This window comes from Nesoenas mayeri, assembly GCF_963082525.1.
Source record: "Nesoenas mayeri genome assembly, chromosome: 2".
Lineage (NCBI taxonomy): Eukaryota > Metazoa > Chordata > Aves > Columbiformes > Columbidae > Nesoenas > Nesoenas mayeri.
The window spans coordinates 20,611,602-20,638,298 of record NC_137543.1 but is presented as its reverse complement, the minus strand read 5'-3'; the positions used below and the strand labels follow the sequence as shown (position 1 = coordinate 20,638,298).

The window sequence follows — 26,697 nt, the reverse complement described above, 5'->3', positions numbered from 1 at the left end:
AGATTCAGGGAATGTGTATCTGCTATGCAGAGACCAAGCCTGAAGGCAACTATGTCAGCACAACAGGCTCCACATATATGGGGCTAGCATACATTTAATGGGTTAAAATTCTGACAGATATGCTCAGAGAGGCCATCAACACCAATTTGGCAGGAAGTCCACGGGCAGAATATAGAGGGGAAGGAGTGGAGGCTGTGTTCATGGCAATGGTGGCAAATAATTTTGTGGAGCCATAAAGACCTAGAAACATAGCCCCCACTAGCAATTGATAACATTACATTTTCAGTGCAGTACAGCCAGAAGTTGGTAGAAGTTGTACTCGTGAGGGCATTAGATGAGACAGTAAGAATCTGATACATTGATCCAAGGGGAGATACAGAGGTTCTGTGTGTACTCAGACCAGGCTACCTGGCCTGCTTCAGCTCCTGAAGGTGACATGTCTCCAAAATGTTGATAACCTCACTTCCACTGCTCCTCTGCTCATCAGCAGTCTCTGGTTCCCCTGTAGCTGACCCCACCTCTACAGGGGACTGAGAGTACTCTTCTTGCTTTAGCCTTCATCACAGTCATGGCATAATCAGTTGTTAACACCACCAAGCATTGCACACACACACACACACACACACATCAAAGTAAGCCAATTAATTAGCTTCATACTTTAAGCTTATGTTTTTCTCTTCTCATCTCAAAAATATGGAATATTATCAAGGTCCTTTTAAACAGAAGAGACTCTCTAATTTTTGTTGGAGGGATGGAAGACTAATGAACTAAACTACTGAACTGTTGAAGCTAGGAACATGAAAGAAAAAATGCAATTTAAATTTGTAAGCATATAAAAATGAGGCATATAAATGGTATGGAGCTGTAAATACAGAGGATATTTTTCTATTAATATACGAAGGTAAAGCTAGGAAAAAAACTAAACTGACAGTAACATTTGTATATATGACAAAAGGATATTTTCTATTGAATGTCAGGATTCTAGTAAGTATTCCTTAGGAAATATAAAAAGAAATGAAAGATATATTTTTGTGACCTGAAGTATAAAATTACTATAAATAAGACAGTTGCCAGTGGCTGTGAGTATTACAGAAGGTAATGATATATTAGGCCTCTTAAGCCATGTCAGAGTTGTGCATTGCATTGTGGTAATTCAGATAACTAAACTGGCTTTAAACAAACGGGTATGTCTCCGTGGAGTACCTTTCAGGAGATTGCCTTGAGTCCCAGAGCAATCTCACTGCGTCAGCGTGGTGCTATCCCTGGGCTAATTAGTCCTGGCACAGTGCTGCATTGATGTGATTTTGAAGCTATCTCAGCAGGAGTTCGTTCAGCTATCTCTGCACGGCACTACCTTGCAGACTGTTAATATGACCTTAATGTCTGAAAAAACGTCTGTTAAAGCATTCACACTCTCACTTGCCTGGGGTCAGCTCCTGCTGTGTTATCACCAGGGCAAGACAGAAACAGGTGGTAGGAGAAATGTCCTCAACACTCCCAATTTTCTTGCTAAAACAGGCAGCCTCCAGGAAAAAATAATGCGATCATATCAGCTGTTTTGTGCTGCCTGTATTGATTGATCCTAGAGTCTGCTAACAAGGATATGGAGGAAATGCAGGGTGGCTTCCATAGTGTCACTGTCCTTGTATTACCAGTGAAGTGGGTTTGAGGTAAGTACACCAGAAACATCAGTGCTTTCAGGTAACCATTATCTTTCATTGCAACCCAGCTTCTGGGGGTCGTTTATGAACTTTAATAAGGCTAAGAAAAAACACTGACAATTTGCACATGCAGTCTGGACTTTGGTTACTTCTCTTTTTTCAGTTGAACAACTTCTACAGAACTAATTTGAGTGTTCTTGCCCTGTTCAGTAATGTCTGAAGATGTCTATGTATATTATGTCATGTCAATTATTTTTTCACTCACATTCGCAAGAGTTAAATTGATATTTGCCCATAGCACTCTGCCGCCCCAATTCCACTAGTGGTTTGTTGAACTCTAATTCCTTAGTAAACTATAACATTGTGACATCTACAGGCTTCCAAAGGCCTCTAATAAAACAAAATTCAGTTTAGAAATAAGTTTCACATATCTTAACCTCATAATAAAATGACTATAGACAATATAATTAGTAATATTTATTATTGCCTTTTTCTCTTTGCAGAGTCACCATTTCCCTGCAGTAAGAATAAGTTTTCCAGACAAATGTGGTTCCCTCCCTCCTGTTTGGCCCATTGTCTGGATGGGTAATCAGCCTTTAGCCTTGCTGGGCAACAAAGATGATTAAGGGAGTGGAGCATCTCCCTTATGACGAAAGGCTGAGGGAGCTGGGGCTCTTTAGCTTGGAGAAGAGGAGACTGAGGGGTGACCTCATTAATGTTTACAGATATATAAAGGGTGAGTGTCAGGAGGATGGAGCCAGGCTCTTCTTGGTGACAACCAATGATAAGACAAGAGGCAATGGATACAAACTGGAACACAAAAGGTTCCACTTAAATTTGAGAAGAAACTTCTTCTCAGTAAGGGTGACAGACACTAGAACAGGCTGCCCGGGGGGGTTGTGGAGTCTCCTACTCTGGAGACATTCAAAACCCTCCTGGACACCTTCCTGTGTAACCTCATCTAGGTGTTCCTGCTCCGGCAGGGGGATTGGACTAGATGATCTTTTGAGGTCCCTTCCAATCTCTAACATTCTGTGATTCTGTGTGGTCCCACCAGTGCCCCATAAGAGGGACAGCCAGCATTCCTCCACATGTCAGGCTTAGGTTATTCTTTCATGTTCCCAGCTTCATCTGACTCAGGTATCTTAGCATCAAAAATCTTCCAAAAAATCAGTCTCCTTTACACACAAAAGTTTCATTTTCATCAAAGAAAACTCCCAAAGATCTTTTTTTATAAGAACAGGATTATACATGCTTCAGCATTTCAAGAAGTGTTGTTATTCAGCATGTTGTGTTCTTTACAGCCAAAAATACTCTTCCCTGGTCTCTACAAGAGAAGCAGGATTTTTATAAATCTTTATCGTTCAAAACTACTAATTTTGCTATTTCTTTCCCTGTGCTACCTGTAATCCCTCCATCAGCTTCCTTATTAATGCACTTTACTAATTCTCTTCTAAACTTTATCTCAGATTTATTTGCAGCCATAATCTGATTCAACTGAACATGCCAAGTGGGAGGAAGTGACTCAGCTATTGATTGTATGTTGGAATTTAGAAAGAATCCTCTGTCAGTGAGAAAGAAGAATGTCTGGAATAATAGAGTTTATCAATTTCTTCACTCTGTTGTATTCTTTTCAAGATTGAATATAGCCCAGGTTATTTACACTAGTACAACATTTTGCAGAATGAGAACTTCAATGAAGGCTCCAAATACTCATTTAAGGCCAGAGCAACATCATATTAAAAAAAATAAGAAAATAAAACAAATATTTACTTTACCTTTTTAGGATCTGAGACATTGTTAATATAAATAGTGTAGACCCCACTTTTGTTAAAGCCAGATTGGTATACATCTGCACAGTCTCTGAAAGGCTTTTCTTCCTCCTTTTTTGCATTCTTTAGGAAAACTGTAAAACAAAAAAAAATGTGATAATATAAGTTAAAACAGCAATCTTAAACATTTTTGTATCAAGAAGTTAACTTTTGCATATTGCACTCCTTTTAAACATATACAGTAATTGCTGTGCTATGATCCTTACACAGTGTAAATGCTGTTAAAGAACCAGTATGAAAGTTTCAGATAGATGGCAGAGTATGAACCAGCAGAGCATCCTGTCTATGGAGAAATGAAGTCGGCACATTCCTTTTGAGTGCAAAGATCTGTGCCACTGTATGTGTTGCCCCTGACTCAAGTGGTATCTTGGAGGTTGCCAAAGAATGCCCCAGAAATGGCACAAGGAGGTAGACGACCTTGTTCAGTGCTGTCATCTGTGACAGATTCTGACCTAACACTGCGGTGCAGAACCCTGGAAGGAAAGAGCTTGTTCCCCTACTCCATGAGGCATTACCTTTTGAGCAAACCAGAGGCTTGGGGCAAGGGACCTGTTTACTGAAGTTTTTTAGTTTTTTGTTTTTGTTTGTTTGTTTGTTGTTTTGTTTTTTGTCTCCCCCCCACCCCCCCTCCTTCTGCCCCAATAATTATTTGCATAAAAGTTGTTAGATACAATTGCTGGAAAAAAGAACTGTGTTAATGAAGACAGTTATTTAGATGCATTATTTAAATAATTTATTTTTGAATCAGAACAAGAAAATAATGAACTTTATAACATCAGTGCAGAGCTTGATCCTGTATATTGCAGACAGACCACATATGCAATTTGGGGTTGAGAAACTGGGAGGGTGAGATGTTTGAAGACCTCAATCTTGAACAACCAGGAGATTCCCCATAGAAGAATTAACATCTGATAATGTTCCTTCACTTTCACAAACCAAAGTAGCATGACCCCACACGATACTGAAGGATATGACTTCATTCCAACAACACATACTTCAGGCACATCAGTATTCCCATGGATATCCATCAGTCTACTCAGATTCTTAAAGTTAAACAAGTCCTTAAGTGCTGTGCAGGGCCTGGGCCAACACTTCATTAATCCCTGCAATAAGGAAACAATATTGAAGTCCTCCAGACATGCTCATTGTCTGGTGACAGACACATCTTTTACATTTTTGGCTTGAAAACGCATGTTATAGGTACAAAAGGGAGTGTGCCTTATTTGCTCTCAATGAAGTGGCCTGTGCTGCAAATCTGGTGCGTTAACAACAATGGTGTGTAAAAAGCAACAGCCTTGCACAGCACGTGGGACTATCCAGGCCATAAGATGGTATGCAATAATGTCAAGCCTTTGTAGCTTAATGTATTATCTCCCCTTTGAACACTTCAAAGCAGTATTATAGGATGGCAAATTCCTGCCAGAACAATTGGCATTAATGCCATTTCACAGATGGGGAAAATGAGGAAGAGAAAGGTTAAATGCTTTACCCCAGTGATTTTGTGAATAGGTTAAAGTAGAAAAACAGTGAGAAATCCAATCCTGAACTGTAAGACTATTCTGCTCTCTAGGTAGTATTTTGCACGTCTTTTTTTTTTTTTTCTTTTTTAATGTGTTTTGTTCTTTTAAAATTTGATTTTAACAAACAAAAGCCCCTTGATTCTCCCTTTCCACGTATTTGCTGTATATTTACTATTTTTATCCAACATCATCAATAAAAATAAAACGTGTTTCATACAGCTTCATATGAACTTCAACTGGAAAATCAACTGCTTTGAAACTTGTTCATAGTTGTAAAAGGTAGTGCGGGAATTGCAGTAGATGACACACTTCCGTGTGAGGTGGCAGGGAATGAGCTCCTCAGCAAGGGATACATCAACAGTGCACTCTCAAATGTGTCATCTTTTAGCTAAAACATAGAACTGAAGAGTTCGTGATTTGTGTTAATTGAAGATTTCATGGTACTTTCCTGTAAGTAGATGTTAGTATCAGTGGCCAAAGTCCAACTTGAATAATTACTTGGGGCTGGAGCCAAAGCCTAGAGGAGTTAAAGCAACGCCTCTCATTGATTTCAGGGGATTTTATATTAGATCCATTCTTCCTGGCCTGAATTGCTCTAATACTGTTGTTTCAACTGCGGACATCAGTCTCTCTTGTCCAGAGAATGTATTTAGTTGTGCAGAGGCAGAATGTTCATTTCCTTGAGTCTTAAAGTACTTATATTTAATACCAATCTGTAGAGAGACTCTCTTACCTCCATTTAATCATTATGCACACATAAAAAACTACTTGGAAATAAATACTCAAGAGTCAATGATGTAAATTTGAATTTGGTTCCTTTTATGACTGAAAGTTATATACAAAAAACCAATGAGTATATCCTAAAATTCATATTATTTAAATTTTAGAGAAGGTAAGATTTTAATTTCAGAGTAACCAGAACTAGATTTGAAAATATTTTTTTAAGGAGATAAATCTCCAGGAAGGATACTTAAAAATAAACTATTTCCTCATTCTTAAAGACAAGAAAAAACACAAAAACCCCTTCTGTTGATGATAGATGCCATAGATATGCCTTCCATCCTTCCTCTCAGTATCAGACAGCTGAAATACCTGAGATCACAGAAAGCAGATGGGAAAATTTCCTATAGACTGAGCATCCCAATACCCCTCTTTTGCAGCCAGGAGTTTTATTCAGTGAACCACTGTAGCCAGGAGAAGATGGCTTTCCTGGTGTGCTTCTCATCCCTCTCTCAGGACCTGGTGCTCTCACTGGAAGGGAAACTCATCTCCTTGTGAAGGACCTGAACTATTACAGATTGCAGAAAGTATATTAAGCATGACCAGCACAAAGTTCGGTTTTTCTTAATACATCAGCCTGTAATTTGCAAGAGCAGCCCAAAGTTATCAGGAAATTAACACTCAGGAATGTTACTGGTAATGTTCTTTTAGGGTAAAATATATTTTTTCTATGGCTTGCTGTTATTTTTCTAACTTAATATTCCATACAATTGCCAACTCACTTCTACCTACTATAGCTCCAGATTGTTTTTTCTATAATGTTACGTAGACCTTGAATCCTTTATACATCAAGTGAAGTTCCTGAGTGATACATTGGCTAACATATGGTAGATGTGTAAATAATTAAAAAAAACAAAAACCAAAACCAAAAACATCAATAAAGTAGTTCTAAAAGAAAATATGCAGCTATTAAGTTTCTTTGTTCAGCTTAAAGATCTTAATTGACTTCACACTGATTTTTAATCTGTGTTTAGCTATTTCCAAATACAATGTTTACACCACCTAAAAAAAATACAAGTCTACATCAAGCATAATAATATTATCATCTTTTTGAACCTGAATGCTTAGCCAAAATTTGGTGCCCTGGAGGGTTTTCCTGATTACCTTTTCTGGATGAATAAATGTCTGATGAGGTCATGCTCCTTTGAAGCAATGATGCCTACCTATGTGGAAAATCCTGCTTTCCTGAACAGAAGGAGAATTAATGAGAGAAGTAAGTTCTTCTTTCATTGTACTTCTGAAAGTCTTTTGATTAATTTTTAGCCCAATAACTTTCTCCTTGGGCTACGCTACTTGTGTTTCCCTACCTGATGAATTATTTCTTTCAATTACCAGTCTTTCAGCTGTTTCTGTTCCTTGATGCCTTGGATGATGATGTGAGTCCGGGCAACACAGCAGGTACTATCCATAATTGCCCAGAGCTCTGTCAGATGGCTGCTCCTATGTAGAGGCAACAGCCCTGGCACTGCAAATGCTCTGCAGCCCCATGGAGGGACAGAACAGGGACCAAAATCAATGAGGTTTCTGCTAATCCAGAGGCTGTGAACTACCAGGGCTGAGCAGCTGCTCTGCTGCTCATACTAACAGGTTATTAACCTTCAGTAGAAAGCTGGGTTTGGCATGTGAGGTTGCAGTCTCTTCAGTTTTGTTGGAAACAGTTACTGGGCTTGCAAGTGAGAGAGTTCAGACACGTAGGGCCTTTTCCCAAAGCAAGAGCCAGGGAAACCCCTTAACTGATTGTAAGTTGAGCATCTCTGTGTAGGGTGAAGCTATTTTTCCACTATTAGTCACAAAAAAAAATCAACAGTAAATGAGTTTACTAGTTCCTAATAGCTATCACAAATGAAGGATGCCCGCTTTTCTGAGCAGGTTTAAAGAAATACAAACTGACCACTATGATTTTTTAATTAAAATTACTTATTGGTTTTGAGAAAATGAAGTGGTTATCTCATTGTTTTTCAAGATTCCATCAGATATTTGGTGAATGAATAGTCCAGTTCATCTGCAAGCAATAAAGAATGTTAAACTGCAGTTCATTATCTTGACTGAATCAATAAAATCACATTCATATTTACTAAATTATTTAAGATCTGGACTGCCACATTTGTGAAATCATTTGAGACTGAGTTAATCACTAGCATCTTATGTCCTTTAGTAATACTGCCAGCAAATGGAAGGCAGCTGTTGGTTTTTCTGCATGATAGTGACTTATTTGGACAGCTATGCAGAGATATCTGTGGTGTCCTAGTGAATGATTATATTTTCATTGTTTTAATGCTTTATTTACATGAATCTTATGTTCTTGTAGGACTTAATAATCACTATACATACCAAAACACACTTAAAAAAATTCTTCATGCATTTGAAGCCAGGAAGGAAAAGTCTCCATCCATATCTTACTGGCAAACAGAACTGACCTAAATTTTATCTGTTCTATCAAAAGCATCTGAGGTGAAAATTTCTGTCCCCAGATGAGCAGTTTATAAAAAATAACAAAAGGGAAGGTTGTAAATTGATGGCTTTTACCTACAGCTGTATCATTCCAGGACAAGGGTCGTTCAAGGACCACCAAATGGCAGCTTCTGTCTAGATCCAGACTGCAAATAAATTTTGCCTTGATCTTGTCCTGGTTCCAGACACATGGTGGGGAATCCTACATTTCTATAAGAGACCCTGTATTTGTGATCTCTTTCCCAGACATTTGGGTGCAGCTGCTGTGAATCACTACAGTTCCAGTTATGATGGCAAATAGTGCCTGGCTTACGATGAATCAGATCAGGAACAGTTTGCTGATGTTATCAAAAGGATGTCAGTCAAGTGTCCCCAGTGAGGAGGCCTGGAACATGGCCCATACAATTATATATGTTCCCAGACTTAGCAGTATGGACCACAAACAGATCTGACAGAGAAAAGGTGAAGATTATTTTTGTGTTGAGGAGGAAAAATATGCAGAGTTACAGTCACTCAGATTTTGCTGACTTACAGCCAGAGGTATAGTCTGTTGTTTCAGTGGCTTAGTCTTGCATATACCAATCTCCACTTGAGAACAAACATTAAACTGCAACCTAATAGCTGGCTGTAATGTGCAACTATTCTCTGCAACAGGGCAAACCTGTGACAACACAGTTGTACTCAAGTGTTACACAAACCACAGGGAAAGTCACAAACCTGGAGGCTGACTTCAAATCAGATATGCTCTCCAAGTAACTACATTGTTGCCTACAAACTGAGAGCCAAGCCATGTAAAAGCAGATTTATTTCCCTGTCAGGAAGGACTTGAAAAGTGCATTACCTGGATTCTAGCCTGTTCAGGTATGTAATGCATACCATATGTTTTTACTCTCCAAAAGTATTTCTGGATTATTAAAGCTACCACCATCACCCAATATAGCCAATGTGAAAAATAATTAGAAAATTACAATCCATTGAAAGGTACAGAATTTTAAAAAATATTGCATGTAATTATTATTGATAAAACATCAGGAACTTTTTATGGATCTAAGTAGCTGAGCTGAAATTTTAAATGTGAGTTTATATTCACTTAGTACCCAAATCTAAATCATTATAAAGACAAACTACCACTACCTGAATCAAAATTTTCTCCAATTTCATTTCTTCCTATATTAACAGTATGTTTTATTTTCATCTCCAAAAAAGTCTGAATATCATCTTTAAAAAAAAAAAAAAGGAGGAGATATTAACAGAAAAGCTGCTTCTTGATGTCTTGGAGTCCAGCAGTCTTCTCAGATAAGTCATTGTTTGTGCACACATCTGTAACTCATATTTGTTTACTAGGGAGTTGAGAGAAAGTTTAGGACTGGAGTTCGGACATGTATTTTCTTTCCAGCAAAGTATACATTCACTAAAATATTTTTAAAGTAATATTTCTTTCTGAGATTGCCCTGAATCTGACAAAAAGAGCTGGTGAAAGTCAAATTGGAAAACAAACAAACAAACAAACAACCTTCATTTCAACATACTTGAATATTTCTGTTCTGGGAACTATTGTTCCATATTTTATAGATTTACAGACTCTAGTTTATAATACTTTATTATCAAGGTTCTCATTAATCCCAAATGAAGGTATGAGAGTGGCTATACCAGGTTACATTGCTGCTCCAGCCTCTCCAGTGTCCCATCTCCAACTTCTCAGGCCTTAGAAGTCACGAGGCTTCCTCACTAGACTTGATCTTTTAACCCTCACTGCTCCTCTGTTTTATTTTTTGCTTGTGTCCTCATAATGACTTTTCTCCTTATTTCTTTTCCCTTAGGTCTTTCCATCCTGAACTGTACTATAAGTTTTTTCAAGGACTGGACTAACACCTGGCCCAAAAATGAGTTTTCAGCAGGAAGAGACGTACAAAGCAAATGATTGGAGAACAGCTGAAGAGCAGGCAAGCATATCCAGAAATTTACAGCATAGGTGCTTCCTCTGCCATATATAATATCTGGATATTTAATAAGCTTTGAAAGAATTTTCTTCCATGAATTTCACCAACTGCTTTTGTTTTGTTTTGTTTTGTTTTGTTTTGTTTTGTTTTTTTTAAGGCACATGATTTTTAATCATTCATAATGCCCTGTACCAAGGAACTCCATACATGTACCATGTCAAAGACAATCTCCCATTTTTATTATAGCTTTTAACCAGTGTATTTCAGCAGGTGACCTTTCATGCTTGGCTGAAACTGTCAGCAATTCTGAATCCATGCTCTACAATCACCTATGATTCTACTGTATTTTTCTCCTATTATCTTTTACACTGCCTAAAGTATCTCTGATATGAATGAATGTTATTTCACATCTTTGATCATCATGTCTCTGTAGTTTTTTCTATATTTTTTTCTTTTGTTGATTTTTTTTTTAATGTGGATCAAATATTTTATACAGTAATTGAGCACATTATGAATTACACTGTAGTACAATTTTTCCTGATTTCCTTTTGATTCCTTTCTAATAATTTATAGAACACTATTTTCATTTTGTTCATTAATAAGCCAGTAGCAACTCCTGTGTTATTCATTCAAGATTTCCTTGGGAGCTTTGCTTGAACTTACATGGGTGTTTTAGAACGTGGGAGAAAACAGAACTCTAGAATTCCTTCCTCAGGCACACATTCTGCTTTGAATATGTACATATATATATACATATATATACACACACATTTTTAAAACCCAAATCCCAATGCAATGGCAGGGTGTCACTTAAAGGAGCAGTGCTGCCCTGCCCATTTCTGTTGGCCATAGACTGTCCCCATAGCCAGAGAATGAATCAGCTAATAGGAAAGCTGGCAGAAAGTGTTTTCGGTTGGTGTGTCGGGGAAGGGGAAAGGCAAGCTTGGGGTTTTTGTTTGTTTACTTGGTTGATTTGTTGTTGTCGTCATTGTTTTATTTCTTTGTTACACAGGTTTGTTATTCCATGGGAGCAATTCAGTTACCTGATTCATTCTGTGACCCTATAATCACTAGACTGGATGGAGGAGTAGAAGGATTTTTTGTCCAAAGAGCAATGACAAAAGCAAAAATAGCCTCTTTGCCAGTCATGGCAACCCCTAGCCCTTCATGGCTGTATGTGGGAGGACCAAATAGATATGTAAATGTCTGAAGTGCATTCCAGCATAAAACTACTAGGCCATGATGAAATACAGTTAGTAGAGCTAGGATAACTCAGCCTAAGAACTACCTCAGTCTTGGATTCATTAAGAACATTAAGGGTCATTGAATACATTAATTTCAGATCCATATTTTTAACGTGGGAAGAAAAGAGAAAAGGTGTAGCTGATTAGATGCCTCACATTAACATTTACAGATATGTTTTAGCAGCTAACAGAATATTACTTTTCCCTCCGACACACACTCTAAGAATCTGAAGGCAAACAATTGCATAGCGAGAGCATGCAGACTACCCAACTACTTATTAAATAGATCATTTAAAGCAGAATTTCCCTCCTGTATTGCTGCAGGAATTGACTCAGTCCTGGACAATGATGTTAATGTAGTGAGCTTTCACCCTCTCCAGGGCTTAATTATTTACTACCTAATAAATTATCAACAGTTATCAAGTTTGTTTCCCAATAAATCCAGCCTTAGTGACTGGTAACAACAATAATACTTCAATTCACTGTGTATTTGAAAGACATCGCTTAGAAATACCAGAAAGCAGTCCTCATTAGTAGAGCTGAAATGGCCCATTTACAAAGAGATAAAGACACTTCATTATCCAGCTGCAATATAGTTCCTTAATAGTTTCTGTCTGAGACAGCAATTTTGTGAGAAACCAGCCATTCACTGAGAGACAAGAACTAAATAAGTCTTTCATGAACTCCTACAAGAGAGATTAAGCCACTAGCTTTGTTTAATATTTCCAGTGTCCGTATTTCTTTAACTGATTTATATTTTTCCACACAGGCACCCTAATGTGCATTTAGTGTTCCAGTTGAAGAACGGTATGCATACAAAGAAATTTTTCACTAACAAGCCATTTGGTTAACACTGGCATTGTAGTTAGTTGGTTTATATATGCTGATATCCCCTGGAATATCTCTGGCATGAGTGAATAATACCATTTTCACAAAGCAAACTGAAGAGGGGTTTGGCATTCACATATAGTCTATGAATGAGGGTGGGTAATTGATTTCAATCAAGAATTTAAATGTAAAAATATGTACTTAAAGTATTCATTTTTCAGTACTAATAAATATTGACTTCCTGCTGTGACCATTAACAAGTTAATTGGGACAAAATATGGGGATCCCAAATTCTGCTTTGAAGATTTTAAATATTTTCTCATTGACATACATTTCAAATGTAGCACATTCAAATTGACTTATTTTAGTACTCTATTAAACCAAAGTCTGGCTTGATCCTACCTAACACACTTTCTTGCATTTTTTTTTTAATAAATGTAACTTGGAAATTAAGGTATCCTTGCCTGAGCAAGATGTGAAAATACTTTTATTTTTAGATCATGATGATTTGGAATTAATATTGTTGATTAAGTTTTAGAAACAATAATATAAAATAAATCTGTCCCTATGTAGATCTTGATCATTTAAATTGCAGTACCACTATCACCACGATTAACAGATAATATAGAAAAAAAAGGTACTTGCAGATGCAATGCACCTCATCCTAAGACAAGTCACTTGACAGAAGTGCCTGTGTAGACTCTAAAGGAAGTCCAGATCTACACTATAAATGTTGGTGAGTCAGGTGAGGCTGACCCCAAAAAGCTCTTAGTTGAGCTTTCTGATCATCAATGCATATCAAGAAAGAAAACCTCAGAGGGAAATAAGAAGTCTATAGCACCTGAACAGAATAAACAAGAAACACAAAGCTGGTGCAGATGTGTGTGTTTAATGAGCATCTGCACAACAGTCCAAAGACAGCCTGGCCTGCGACTGCAGCCCTGTAGTGCTTTGCACCTCAGTGGGTCCGTGTGCTCAGCTGGATCCAGCTGCAGTAAGGGCAAGAGAACCCCTCTACCATGACACTAAGTGCAAAATTAAGATTCAATTTTTTTCCCTATCTTTCAAAATATAAATAAAGACAGATCAAACAGTGGAACACTTCTTTATTATAGTGAGCTTTGTGAATTGCAGGTAAACATTTTCTGATAGAGATCTTCTTATCTCTTTTTAAACTAAAGATATTTCTGTTATTGCTTTAAGATGTCTCAAAAAATGAAACCTCTGGCTCATAAAATCTCTAAAGCAGGAGGAAGTAGAGAGAAACTGAGCAAATGGATGTTTTCTGTGTTCTTGAACACATGTATTGTCAACCTTTGCTGAAGCTTTATGACAGAATAAGTTAAGTGTGGAACACCAGACGGCTTCAGCACATTTAGACGAGGTTTTGTTTAAAGCTCTTTTGTGGTCACTCCAATTTTGTTAAGCCTGTTTTTTGTTTGGTTTGTTTGTTTGTTTAAAAATCATTTTTAGTTAGTGTTAAGAAAAATAACCTTAATAAAAAAGTTGGAATTCATAGATGAAAAGCATCTTGATTCATTATTACATTGCAGTGTGCTATAACACATTGGTAATAAAAGTGCTATTTCAGGTATAAGAAAAAAAGTCTGACACTTTATTCATGCGTTCTTCTGCTGTTCTACCTTAGACCTACATCTTGCAGTCAAATTTGGTCAGAAACTTTTGTGCTTTCAGCAAAACCCTTTTTCTTTTTGTTTTGTTTCTATGCTTCAGAAGAAGCATAGAATAATGAAGTGACTCATAATGTCATACTCTAGGTTTCTACCTCACCAGTTATGTCTTCTCATGTTGCAAAAAACCTTAGCAATGTCAAGGATGAGGTACAAAGAGGAGGCAGGAGCTTAATGAATGAAAATATATTGTTAGGGAAATAGTACCAGACAAAACACATTGTCACCTCAGAATACATCTCAGATGAGTACCACCATTATATTTTCTGTGCACAGAAGAAAAATGACCAAGAACTGTATCTTACAGACTTAGTCTTCTACACTGCTGTCTAATATCTATTAGATTTCAATATCCTTGTTATTGTATCTCAATACATGCGTGAATCAATGTAATATAGAAAATTAATCTTGCTGAACACATTAATTTTTAAAATTACCTTTCAGAACACCTGAATCTGTTATTGTATCCTGGGACTACCACTGGGTTTTGGTTTTTGTTTTTTGGGTTTTTTTTTTACTACTAGCTTATATCGTGTAAGGTGTCTTTGAAGTCTTTCTAATGAAGTAGGCCAGCATCACTGCTGGGGTAATTCTGCTAATGTCAATGGAGTTTCCCCTGTGCCTGTAACCTTTGGGTCATTTCTTTGAAGTTCTTATTCTATTCTCACTCTCTTCACTTCAGCATAAATTTTAACATCATAACAACTGTGGTCTAAGAAGTAGAATAGACTACTTAGTGTTTAACACTTTGAATGAATTAATTCCTATGACTTTTAAAATCATTACTTCCATGAAAATAAATTCTTGGACATATTTAGTTTTCCTGAATAATTTTATGAAATATGAAAACTACCCATAACCCAGGAGATTTGTACCTTTTCAGAAATGCCAGACCCACTAACCATGTTATTTATTTCATGAACTCAATAGGCACTTCTGGGGAGGTAAATTCCTAGCATATATGTGTATTATTTTGAGAATTAAGCTTAGCTTCTTGTCAGCATTCAAGAGGAAGTTAATGCTTCATTTCTCTCCTACTAGGAGGTCACAAAACCAGACATTCATGTCAAAACTTTCTCTACTGTTCTATTAGTCCTCTGAAGTATACAAGCTTAGACCAAACATTTTAACAAGGTATGTTATTGTGCAGTCTGACAAACAAGACAAAAAAATCAGGAAAGTAAGTTTATGGTTAAATATACTTTCCCATTGATTTTTTACTTTCCCTTATTCTGTGGGCAGGAGTACTTGGGCAGCTATCCTAAGTTATGGAAATTAATGTTAACAAAATAGTCTAGATATATTTTCTTCTATTGGAAAACAAAATGAAAATGTATTTGAAAATATATGTGACTTTTGACTGGGCACATTTTGTGGCTTTTTGCTTGAAAAATTGTTTCCCACTGGAGCAATATAATTTCTGAAATCATAGAATCATCCCCCTCATCCCATCACTGGGCACCACAGAAAGGAGTCTGATCCCATCCTCTTGACACACACCCTTGAGATATTTACAAACATTGATGAGATCCCCTCTCAGCCTTCTCTTCTGCAGGCTGAACAGACCCAACAGTGGGCTAGGAAGATGATTAGGGGCCTAGAGCACCTTTGTTATGAGGAAAGACTGAGAGAACTGGGTCTGTTCAGCCTGGAGAAGAGAAGGCTGAGAGGGGATCTCATCAATGTTTGTAAATATTTGGTTCAAAGTTGTATACACTTCTTTAATAATGATATTATTTATTGCTTAACATAATTTGTTGTGTGTTCATCATATTTTTCTTTTTAAGTAACGTTTGTGTGAGACTCTACTTAGCACTACATATCCTTTTCATAAGTCATTTTTCTGATATGCAAGGTTAGAAAACCTGTCACTAAACTAGTTACTCTGTTACAGATTTGTTGTTTGACAGTGACAGCAATGTGCCAAAATGCTTTATCCATCCTCAGACAAATAATATGCAAAATATTGTGAGGAATGAACATTTTAAAGACAACAACAATCACAAAATCTTTAATGACTTTTGCAAAGAATATGATCTTTATCCAACTCCTGTCTTCTACAGGTGAAGGACTTCTACATCATAGAAATAGTCTTGCAGTAGCTCTGAGGTGATTAAGCCTTCACCTCAGTGTTTCTATTTCTCTGTCTTTTCCTGAGAAAAAGTAAAAGTTTCAGGCATTTATTTAGATTTGAAATTGGAGACTACTTATTCTTTAAAAAGTTACTTTAAGTTTTCACCATAATGAGTACTCATTTCAGCTGGAAAGTTAGTGTTTAAATGCTGTTTTAGAAATTCATTGTGAGCCACTGCCAAGATTATTGTCCCTGCTTAAAAAAATACATAAACAATGTGACAAATCTGTTCAGCCATAGACACAAGCCAAAATGGAGACATGTGAGTCCCAATGGTATCCTGCATATATTTGACTCTCCCTAGGATTTGTGACCTAGTAGAGTATGTATTTTTAGGATTACATGCAACTGAAACCCTAGAATCGCTCACGCTAGGACAGAGGTGGGTGGTATTTTGGAAACCAAACTCACAAACAATTCCAAGTTTTACAGGTGGCCTCCTTCCCAAACTTGCCTGTACCAAAACTGACACTGAAGGTGGGATCTGGGTTTTGTATTTAGGTCTATCTATATTTTAAAAATTTATCCTTCGTGTGGCTTTTGCTTTTTCCTTCTTTTTCATTTGCCTTAGGGTTATCATCCAGTACTAGGGACTCTGTTAGCTAAGCGTCTCAGAGTGTAAAACTAAACAAAAGCAGTTGCTACTCAGCCTTGTATCTCTACACCGTTCAGCTAAACTATTCACAGGCTCCTAGCAGGCAAACTTCTGAAAGTTTCCAAACTTACATAAATTAATCTATAAAGAAATCTTCTGATGTGATTATGTCATTACTAGAGGAAATATATCTCATGTTTTATAATAATAAAACAATGGTTATCACCATCTTGGTTTCAAATGTAGTTGTTTAGCTGTATTTTTTATAATTTTATTTTTTATTATTTAAAAACAGTTTTACAATTACTAATTTCAGTTTCAAAAATTGGATGATCCTGAATACTATGATTTATGCAAGGAAGGGCATAATTTTCCTGTCTGTGACCTATTTTGGGGGAGATTTTTAGGTTTCTTGATACTGATAATAGTGGGCTGTTTTAATATATACACATAATGTAAAACATATCTACTTATATTCTAAATTTATGGTTGAAAATCAGACAAAGGTATTTGAAGTCATTCTCAAAATGACTTTTCAGTTCCTCTCAGCTCTTGTGTCCATCCTTAGGAATTTTGACAATCTCTCCTCCTATACTGATGCCTCACTTAGGTTGTGCCTCCTTTCACAGATGAGTGTCCCCAGTTAAAAGTCTGAATCTATTACTTAATCAAGTACTCTCTTTTATCAACAGAAAATATCTCTCAGTGTTACTGACTGTTCCTTTTCTCCCTATCATTAGGTATATGCTTCCATAAAAGCATCCCATATACTGTCTTTCCCATCTAATAGTTCCGTATGTTATAGCTTTTTCTCCTCATATGGAAATCGTTCCAGGTCTCTAACTATTTCCATTGTCATATTGTCTTCTGGACCATTTCCATTTCTGCTATATCCCTTATGAAATTAGATGACTGAGATTTACTGAAGTACAAGACGGAAGTGGTGTCGCTGATTTATGTATCACATTTTCCTATTTTCTATTTCCAAATAAACACCAGTTCTCACAGCATATTTTATGTTTTGAACATTAGTGTGCACACAAAGACTCATGTAAGACTATCTAAACTTCATATTTTTGTGTGAACTTAGAGTAGTTCCAGTTGTACTTCCCAGGATGAATAATTTTCCATCTTCAACATGTATTTCTATAGACTGAAGCTGGTATTATTTTCTGGTACAACCAAATGTTTAAGTATACGGCCTTCATTATTATTTTAACTCAAGCTGTCTGGTTCCTTTTTCAGCTGTGAATTTATTTACCAAAAAGGTTGGTGAGCTAGACTTGAACACGGAGTAAGTGGAAACATTTCTGCAATTATTTCTATTCAGGTTATTATCTTTAAAAAAAAAAAAAAAAAAGGTATCCAAGGCAAATTGGCAAATTCTGAACATTTTAATACACAAAAAGTAAAGGAGTTCAAAATAAAGAGATTGAATCAAGCTACTAAAATTATATTTAGACATCTAACTCTGTTGAACATCTTTTGCTTCTCAGAAGTGAAAAAAGAAACCTGAAAATTCAGGTTTTCAAGCACCTGAATTTGTACCCTGGACCCAAATCTTAAACATTCACTTCTGTAATCATCAAACAAAGTTTTTATAAGAAGCAGCTGAGGAAACAAAGTTTAGGAAAAATGTTGGGGGTTTTTTGTTTGTTTTGTTTTGTCTGTTTTTTGTTTGGTTTTGTTTCTTTTATTTTTTTTCTTTGAATCAAATTCAGAATTATTATAAAACCTGTTTCTAGCCTTAAAAAGAATTTGCAGTATATTTCTGTATGAGAATAATATATCTTTCATTTTTATATTAATTTTAAAGTACTCTTGAGCTCTATTAGAACATTCTGAACACAGCTTTGCCAGGTTTCTTTGCCAAAAGACCTTAAAATATTACAAAGGATTTGCATTGCATCACAATGTTTCTCTACTGATATGAGAACAGCCTACAATGAAGGATGTTATTTAATTCAAAATGCTGGGGAACAGTATAACAGAATAAGCAGAAGGGAACATTTACAATGAACATGAGGGGGAGAAAAAAAGTTTTTCTGTTTTTTTGGTTTTTTCAAGTAGTCTATCAACATGAGCCTGAGCTTGCAACACTTCCAAAGGAAGAGATGTAATTCTCGTCACTGGAGCAGTTCAGATTCAAGCCACACAAGTTGCATGGGAATATATAGCAGAGAGTAAACCCACACTGCCTTGAGCTGAATAGTTTAAATGATCTAATATGTACTTCTGCTTCTTAAACCAAATACTGAATAACAATGCAGGTGATGAGGTTTTGATTGGGAGGAGGGGGTTGTTGTTCAGGGGTTGAGTTTGTTTTTTTTTTCTTTTTGTTTTTTAGATAATTTCTGGAACTTTGAGCTCTAGAATTCAAATGAGCAAATATACTGGATTCTTCAGGCTGGTGGCACTCCACCTCGCACAGACTTCTTCCATCCACGCATTCACACTCACTGAATGACTAGCATCATTTGCACACCTACAGTTTCTGTTGACCAAGTACCTTTTCTTAGAAGGGTTTTGGTGTCAACTTTCCAGATATTTATTATTTTCTTTCCTCAACTTTATTTCCTCCAGTGTTTTTAAGCCTCTGCATGCCATAGTAGGCACAGCTGTTAATCCCCTTTTAGCAGTTCTTATCATATGCCTTTTCTCTTACATCCTCCCTTATATTTCTTCTTCCCTTTCTTCTGTATGACTGTCTTCATTTTCCTAGTTACTAATTTCTTCATTCTAGTGTCCCATTTCCAACCTTTACAGTGGTCTCTATTCATCCATCTCCTGGTTCTGAAGAAGGGAATTTCTTTCCAGAGACATTCTGCAGTGTCTTTAGCATTTGAAAATTGAAATCCTACCTGAATTTCTCAGTCTTTGAAAGAAATCTCTTTACTAAGAAAGGTAGACTTGAGGAGAATTGTCCTAGAGTCTTTGTCAATGCCTTCTTTCAAAATACATTTTCTCTGTCTTTTGTGTATGCAGTGTGTCTAATGCACCCAGAAACAAACAAACAAAATTCAGCAAAGCAGAAGGAAGAAAAATGATCCCTTATTATAAAAAAATCTTATTCAAGAGAAGACACATTTTGGATGGCTACAGCACCATAAGTGCCTAAATCCAAGTCCATCAACATTATAACACAAATGTATGTATAAAATTCTGGGTTACTTTTCTTCTTTTAGTACCCGGTTCTCTCCATTGATTGTAAAGGAAGTTCAGAGTAAATTATGTATAGGCACCTATGAAGTTAACATCCACAGTTGGTTGGTTTACTCCCAGCAGAAGCAGAGAGATGCTCAGAGGCAACAATCCGTATTGTTATGTGAAGTCAATGGAATTGTGGCCTACATTAGCTACAGTCAAGATATAACAACTCAGTGATATTAAATTCAAAAAATCAAAAATGGTCATTAGTACAAGGGATAGCCTCAGCACTGTCTGAACTTTGATTTCTGTGTTCTTATCAGCAATTTTTTCCTCAATTATAATGTAATTTTCTGTCTTGGAATAAGCTCATTGAGATTTGCCCTTTCAAAAATTCAGTATTTACTTCAAAAGAAATTTCCTAGTGCTTCTAATGTTTTATAATGCTACTTTCTTACCTCCTTCCTTGGAACAGAGGGTGATCAGAGTGTGAACTGTATCCATCAATTCAAGCTGCTGTTTCTGCAGGACACTGTTGTTGCTTGTTGCCTTGTTTAACTGTTTCTCTAATTCCTGGATTATGTTGCTTTGTCGTGTGACCAAGCTTTGTAGGTTCTCTTTTTCCTCCTTCAGAGTGTCCATCTCCTCTTTATGCCTTTCTTCCATTTCCAAAATTCTGTGCTCAAGTAAACTAAAATGTAATGAAACAATTAGTAGATATTATTTCATGCCAACATATTTATTAATACAGAAAACAGAACTATTTTATTTTTCACCATAGAATCCAGTACATAAACAATTTATTCTAAAAATGTCACATCTACAAATTCAGCCCACTGATTTCTTCTATTGAGCAGCCAAACAGAACTACTCTCTAAGGTTCCATTTTGTGCTGTTTGAATGCTGTAGTGCTTAGAGTAAAGTGCATGGAACTGCATGTCTATTTGCTAAATTCTACATGCATGAGCATAGGGCCAGTAACACGTTCATATATTGAAGTTCAGGCAGAAAAGCCTGAGGTGGGCAAAGGACGGAGAAGAACAGGAGATTGAAGAGGATATCATTGGTAGTATAGATGGATCAATATGACAAGAGATGAAAATCAGGGGTAAACTAAAGAACAGTTTGTGATGGGCCTTACCACTTAATGAAAAAGAAGCATTAGGAGTTATGGGGTACCATCAAGGAATATGGAACCCACAATAAAAGTACCATATGATGCGATCTGTGAAGCTGGGAATGATGAGTGGTGTCTGCTTTCACACCAAGAAAAGTACTGTTTCCCAAAAAGATAAATCAGAAGTTTTCATTTTAAGGTAGGATTCCCTTGTTTTCCTTGTGTACACACAAATATTTCCCCTGTGGCTTCTCTGGTTCCACAGAAGACTCCTCAGATAGAAAACTGTTGGTTATCACACTAAATGACCTGTTTACATTGATTTTTATAAATAATTTTATGTGTATATGGAAACACTTTCTCCTGACTAATATTCTTTTTCTAGTACGCTCTCCATTCCGAGTCAAAAATGTACAATTTAAAAAGATCAAAGCCAGGTCAGATTATATCTAGGAGAACAGAGGAGTTGTCGACATAAAAACCAGTTAATATCTGTCAACAGTGAACAAGAACTTTTTTTCAGGCTAGTGCTTTGATGCTGTGGTGGGAGTTTAGCAGAAAGATCTTATTCATATTAGATAAAGAAATTAATTCAATCCCTTCGCTACTTTCCATTCAGTAACTCTACTGTGTAAGCCAAAATAGGTGTTTCTCATGCCCATAAACCAACTGGTTGTTACAAACTTGCCAACAAACTGCTTCCTGTTAAAATCAGTCTTAGGTTTTATTTATTTGCACTCTCCCCCCACCTTTGTTTTTACTTCTGGATAACAGATCAGTGGCAAAATGCCTGCATAATTTCAGGTCATTTAATCTAACTGAAGAATGTAATAAAATCCATATGGAGTTTTTTTCTACTAGGTATCATGGAGCTTTAATATGAACGGTTACAAAAGATAACAATGAAAAGATTTGAGGCCCTGGATATGCTGTACAAACTAGAGTAATATAAAACTTTTTTTCTTTTTTTTTAAAAATATAATAAACTAAACAGTTTTTTGTTTGTTTGTTTGTTTTGTTTTTTTGTTTTTGTTTGTTTGTTTGTTTTTTTAAGGATCTGGGTAAACAGGGAAAGAAAGAAAAGACAGGAAGGGAAAATACTTTTTCGTGGGGTCCCAAACACAAAACGGAACATGATATCTCATTCCAAAAGACTCATTAATTACTAACGAAAGTGTAACGAGATTCAGTGGGCTGAAATCAGATGATAGAAAGCTTCAATTTGAAAGAAAAAGTATGGTTTCTGAAGGCAAAACCAATAAACTATTCTAACACCTTACCAGGCCTGTAGCTGATTTTTTTAATCATTTGAACTCTAACAGTAAACATGATGTGTTTATGCTCTAGACTCACATGGATTTTTTTGAGAACTTGTTTTATGCAGAAGGTTATTTAGGCAGAAGTGGTCGAAAGTGTTCTGATGGAACTGGTTTCAGTCACAAAATACCATTCAACAAAATACAAAGAAAAAAAAATCCATGTAAAATTTATCAGTTCTGTCCACATTTTCATGGAAATTATTGAAATTCTCATTTTGACTCTGGATTTTTACTCTTCTGAAAGCCTATAATTTCTATTAATGCACTTAGGATAGGAATGAGGTGAGCCCTAGGCACAGTCTATGGTAGAATGGGTGCTAGGTGTGGCCACATCCCAGCCTGACATGTTACAGTCCAGCAAAAACGTTGTGTATTCTCAGTGTTAGAGAAGATGCCATTCTTAAAGCCACAATATTGCTTTATAGTTAAGTGGTAAGTAAAGACAAAAAAGTCCTCTTTATCTTTGTCTGTATTCTAATATAGTATGGGATATTTCCCTAATCCCACAGCAACCTATATGAATGTCCACGTCTAAATGATTTCCGTATCTGAATGATTTCATGTAAAAGAAAGAGCCTTTGACAGCTACAATCTGTTCATTGCATTATTTGTTTCCCACCATAGCCTTCCCAAGACCATAGTAAATGAAACCATGGTGATGACAGCCTTATTTGTAGCAACCCTGGCCATGTCAAGCAAGAAGGAAGAAGCTGACAATATTTAGAGCTTCCCAGTTTGGTGTCTACAGAGACAGACAGCAAGCAGATGCTTTATGGCTTTAGTAATAATACATTCTAATATTTATGAGTGGTTTGTCAACAACAACAACATATGGTGGAAAGGTGGGGGTGTCACAGCACTTGGTTCCTTTGCAGTTTTCTATGTAGATTAAAAGTCCTGTTAGTATAAATTGCAAAACTAAGCTATTTTAGGGAATGCATATATATTTATGCAAAGATTTTTCTATATCCATAAATCTACAACAGATAAGAATAAGTCCTGAGGATAGGACCACTCCCTGTATTCCTGGGAGAAATCCAAAACATTAACTGTGCTTTACTAAGAACCAGTGAGAAACCTTTGGTCAGAGCTCCCAATGAACAAAACCAAACACTTCACATAGAGTGTGGATTTCTGCACTGGCTTGTTCCAAAAGGAAGAAATCCCTGAACAACATGAAAAAAGCTGCTCCTATGGCCTTTGGCCAGACTTTTTCATTTGTACAGTTACATACATATTTATTATAGCTCACTTAAATATTTTTTAAAGTGCTAGAAGCTGCATCAAAAAATGTTAAAATAAGTTGAAACCAATACAAATATATTTAGATTTTACTTTTTTTTAATGGTTGTGAGACATCTCTATTCTCTCTTTTTTCCAACAATTTCTAATAGACATATACAATGAAGAAATGACTTTGCTGAGTGCTTAGTAAGGATATTTTCTCAATTTTTTACAGAGGAATTGGGAAGACAGAGTTAAAAAGAAAATATTTCTACTATTTTTCATTAATGATTATTGCTGAAATTAAAATATTAAAGGAAACAAAAAGAAGGCTGTCTCTATACGAAATAATACAACAATCTATAAAGGTTGACTGAAACTGTGATATAACATTCTTTTATAACACTTTTCAGTAAAATGTTATGGCTGTGATGTACTGACTGACTTTTTTACAATAAGTGTACATTTTACAATAAATGTACATCCTATACATTTGAACATCCTATACACTTCCTGTATGTTTGAAATTCCTATATGTTTGAAAACATTACTGACCTGGACAGATGAAGCAGTCATGGGAACTCACAATGAAAGTAAATCACCATTCCCTAGAAGTACCACATATATATATGTATATATACTCATGCACATACACGTCTGTATGTGTTTTTTTGATAATTGTAGCCTCCAATTTGGGGAAACAAATCAGGCATTTGGGGAACAGAATGAAGTTGTGAAGAAAGAAATGTTAACATGGATAAATATCAATATTGTCCGTTGGATAATGACTCTTTGTAGTGATTATCTAGAAGATAATTAAATTGAAAGCAAACACACACCCCCCAAATTCAGATAGACTTAATTTTCCTAAAGGTTAACCATGTCTTGGTGTCTAACCTACAGATCTTGGCGAGGCTAGGAATCTATTTTCAACCACAAAAACGACGTGTTAACTTTCTCAGGATATAAGCCAGAGGGATGTCTCAGTGCAGCTGTGCTGTGTCCAGCTGATTCAGAGAAAGCCCTCTGATAATGCTGGGAAGGGCAGAAGGCCTGTACACCAGTCAAAGAACGACCTGCATTGAAAGCCGCTGTCATTTTGAAAGGTGACAAAGTAGAACATATAGAAAGCACTCTGGTAACTCTCCGGGGAGGAAGGAAACTCTGGTTTAGACAATCTGCCTTATGAGGTAGTTAGTTTATTCACTAATCCATTCCAGACCACAGCCATTGAAGAGATTTCTTTTCTATCTTTGTTTTCAGAAGCCTCAGTTTAGACATGTGAGAACAGCATCAGATCTTAGATATTGACATCTTTAACATTAAAATAATATTTTAAAAAATCTAGATCTATTTAAAATACAGATGAAAATATTTACTTTTTTGAGCTATTCAAAAAAGAAAGACATGTAACATCACACTAGGAAAAAATTCTTTGGCCATATATATATATATATATATATATGATTCTTTTGCCCGGGAGGACAAACAAGTAGAGGATTTAAATGCTTACTTTTGAGTCCAAGAACAGTATTTTCTGATTGAGACAGCTTCTTTGTACTTGCTTTTACATGAGTGAAATCATCTCTATATTTTTAAGTGCTGACCACTCACACTTACTTTGGTGATCTGATATTGTCTGATCAGTTTAAGGAAATATAAAAATATATGTCCCCATATTTCTCAAGGCCAGTAAAGTAACTGGACACCTAACATCAGTGAGCCTATTTTTTATACCAGTGACAAGATAATTACATTGAAATCACAAAAGTGAAGTAAAAATCTGGATTTATCCTTTTAGTATATGCAAATCCTGCAAACAGACATATTGCGTTTCCTCTTCTTTCACGCAGATGGAAATTCAAGAATCATTCTTGAGTCCTTGCCTTTCACAGGATACAACAGTCCCAAACATGTTAATCTAGTCTGAATGTCTGCAAATTCAAGCTGGATTTTATGTTTAAATTTTATGTTAAATTTCCATTATATTTTTCCTCTTTTTTTTTTTTTTTTTTTTTTTTTTTAATTTGAGTAAGTAAAAAGTTCTTTTCACACTCGCATATTGAAACAAATGGCACACAATTAGTTAAATGCAGCTGGTACACTCAGAAAAAAAGTGCCTCATAGAGACACTTAACTGGGGAAATCTTTCAAGAATAAATCAAAATAGTTTTTAGAAAGCTCTTGTGGGAGAAAAAATGGCAATGGAAGAAACCACCATTTACATTATAGTGGGTGGGAACCCACAAAACTAAATTATTTATGGCATGAGAGCATTCAATAGAAACATGATTCTGGGGCAAATGTGATTCTACTTATGCCATGGAATATCTTTCACTTCAGTGAGATGAAAAGAAAAAAATTGGCCACTCTTCTCAGTAGAGGCAGGAAGTAAAGAGAAAGGCCAAGAATAGATATATTTCTATCTAAAGAACACGCATTGGTCCCCTGTTGATATGCAGTGCTTATTTTATTTAAGGATAATATACATGTTACTGTAGTACATCAACAATCAGTTATTATTACTATAAGATTATGCATTACTTTCATCCAAAATCCAGTTATTTAAAAGTGATTAAGATCATTATTTTTATTTTATACAGAGAAATTTTAGCACAGAGAAAGAAATTATCAGCCCACAGTACACCATCTGTTTTGATTATTTTTGAGATGATAATAGTCCCTACACTCTTTCCCACTGTGGTGTATGACTACTGCAAAAGAAAGGCCCTTCCCAAAAAAGCTTACAGTTCACGTAGGCAATGTGGACAAACGGGATTTTCTCCATTTTATTGATGTGAAAAAGATATGGAGAGGGATGAAGACTTTTTAACTGCAAACAACTAATGAACGTAGACTAATGGGTAATCTGTAAGTACTGTTTAAAGTTAAGCAAGTTAAAATCATAGGCATGTCCAGAAACCTAGTATCTGCTGAGATCACCAAAACTTGTCCCATAGTGAACCTGACACACACATAATTGATTTCAGTATTAGGACCTACAAGACTAAGATTACACAGTTCTGTTTTATGAGTAGATGACGATATGGGAGCTGATGATCCATGTTTTAGTGCATTCTTCATAATACTGCCCTCTCCCTGATTTTATCACTACCAAGGAGAGAGTAACAGAAACCAAAAAGTGCATGCCAGGTTCTTGCTTCATTACAATATGAAACTCCATGTGCTTTTTCCTTTGTCCATATAAAGCTAT

General features: G+C 36.0%; 1 protein-coding gene across 1 annotated transcript in view; it reads right to left on the bottom strand.

The window, feature by feature from the left end:
- Window positions 1-26,697, bottom strand: part of ANGPT1 (angiopoietin 1) — a gene marked incomplete at both ends in the record, with an annotated part of 157,094 nt that overhangs the window by 51,422 nt on the left and 78,975 nt on the right. The window contains 2 exons of the mRNA XM_080338533.1: window positions 3,440-3,567; window positions 20,282-20,514. Coding sequence (XP_080194659.1) covers window positions 3,440-3,567; window positions 20,282-20,514 — 361 coding nt within the window. The remainder of the gene's footprint in view (window positions 1-3,439; window positions 3,568-20,281; window positions 20,515-26,697) is intronic.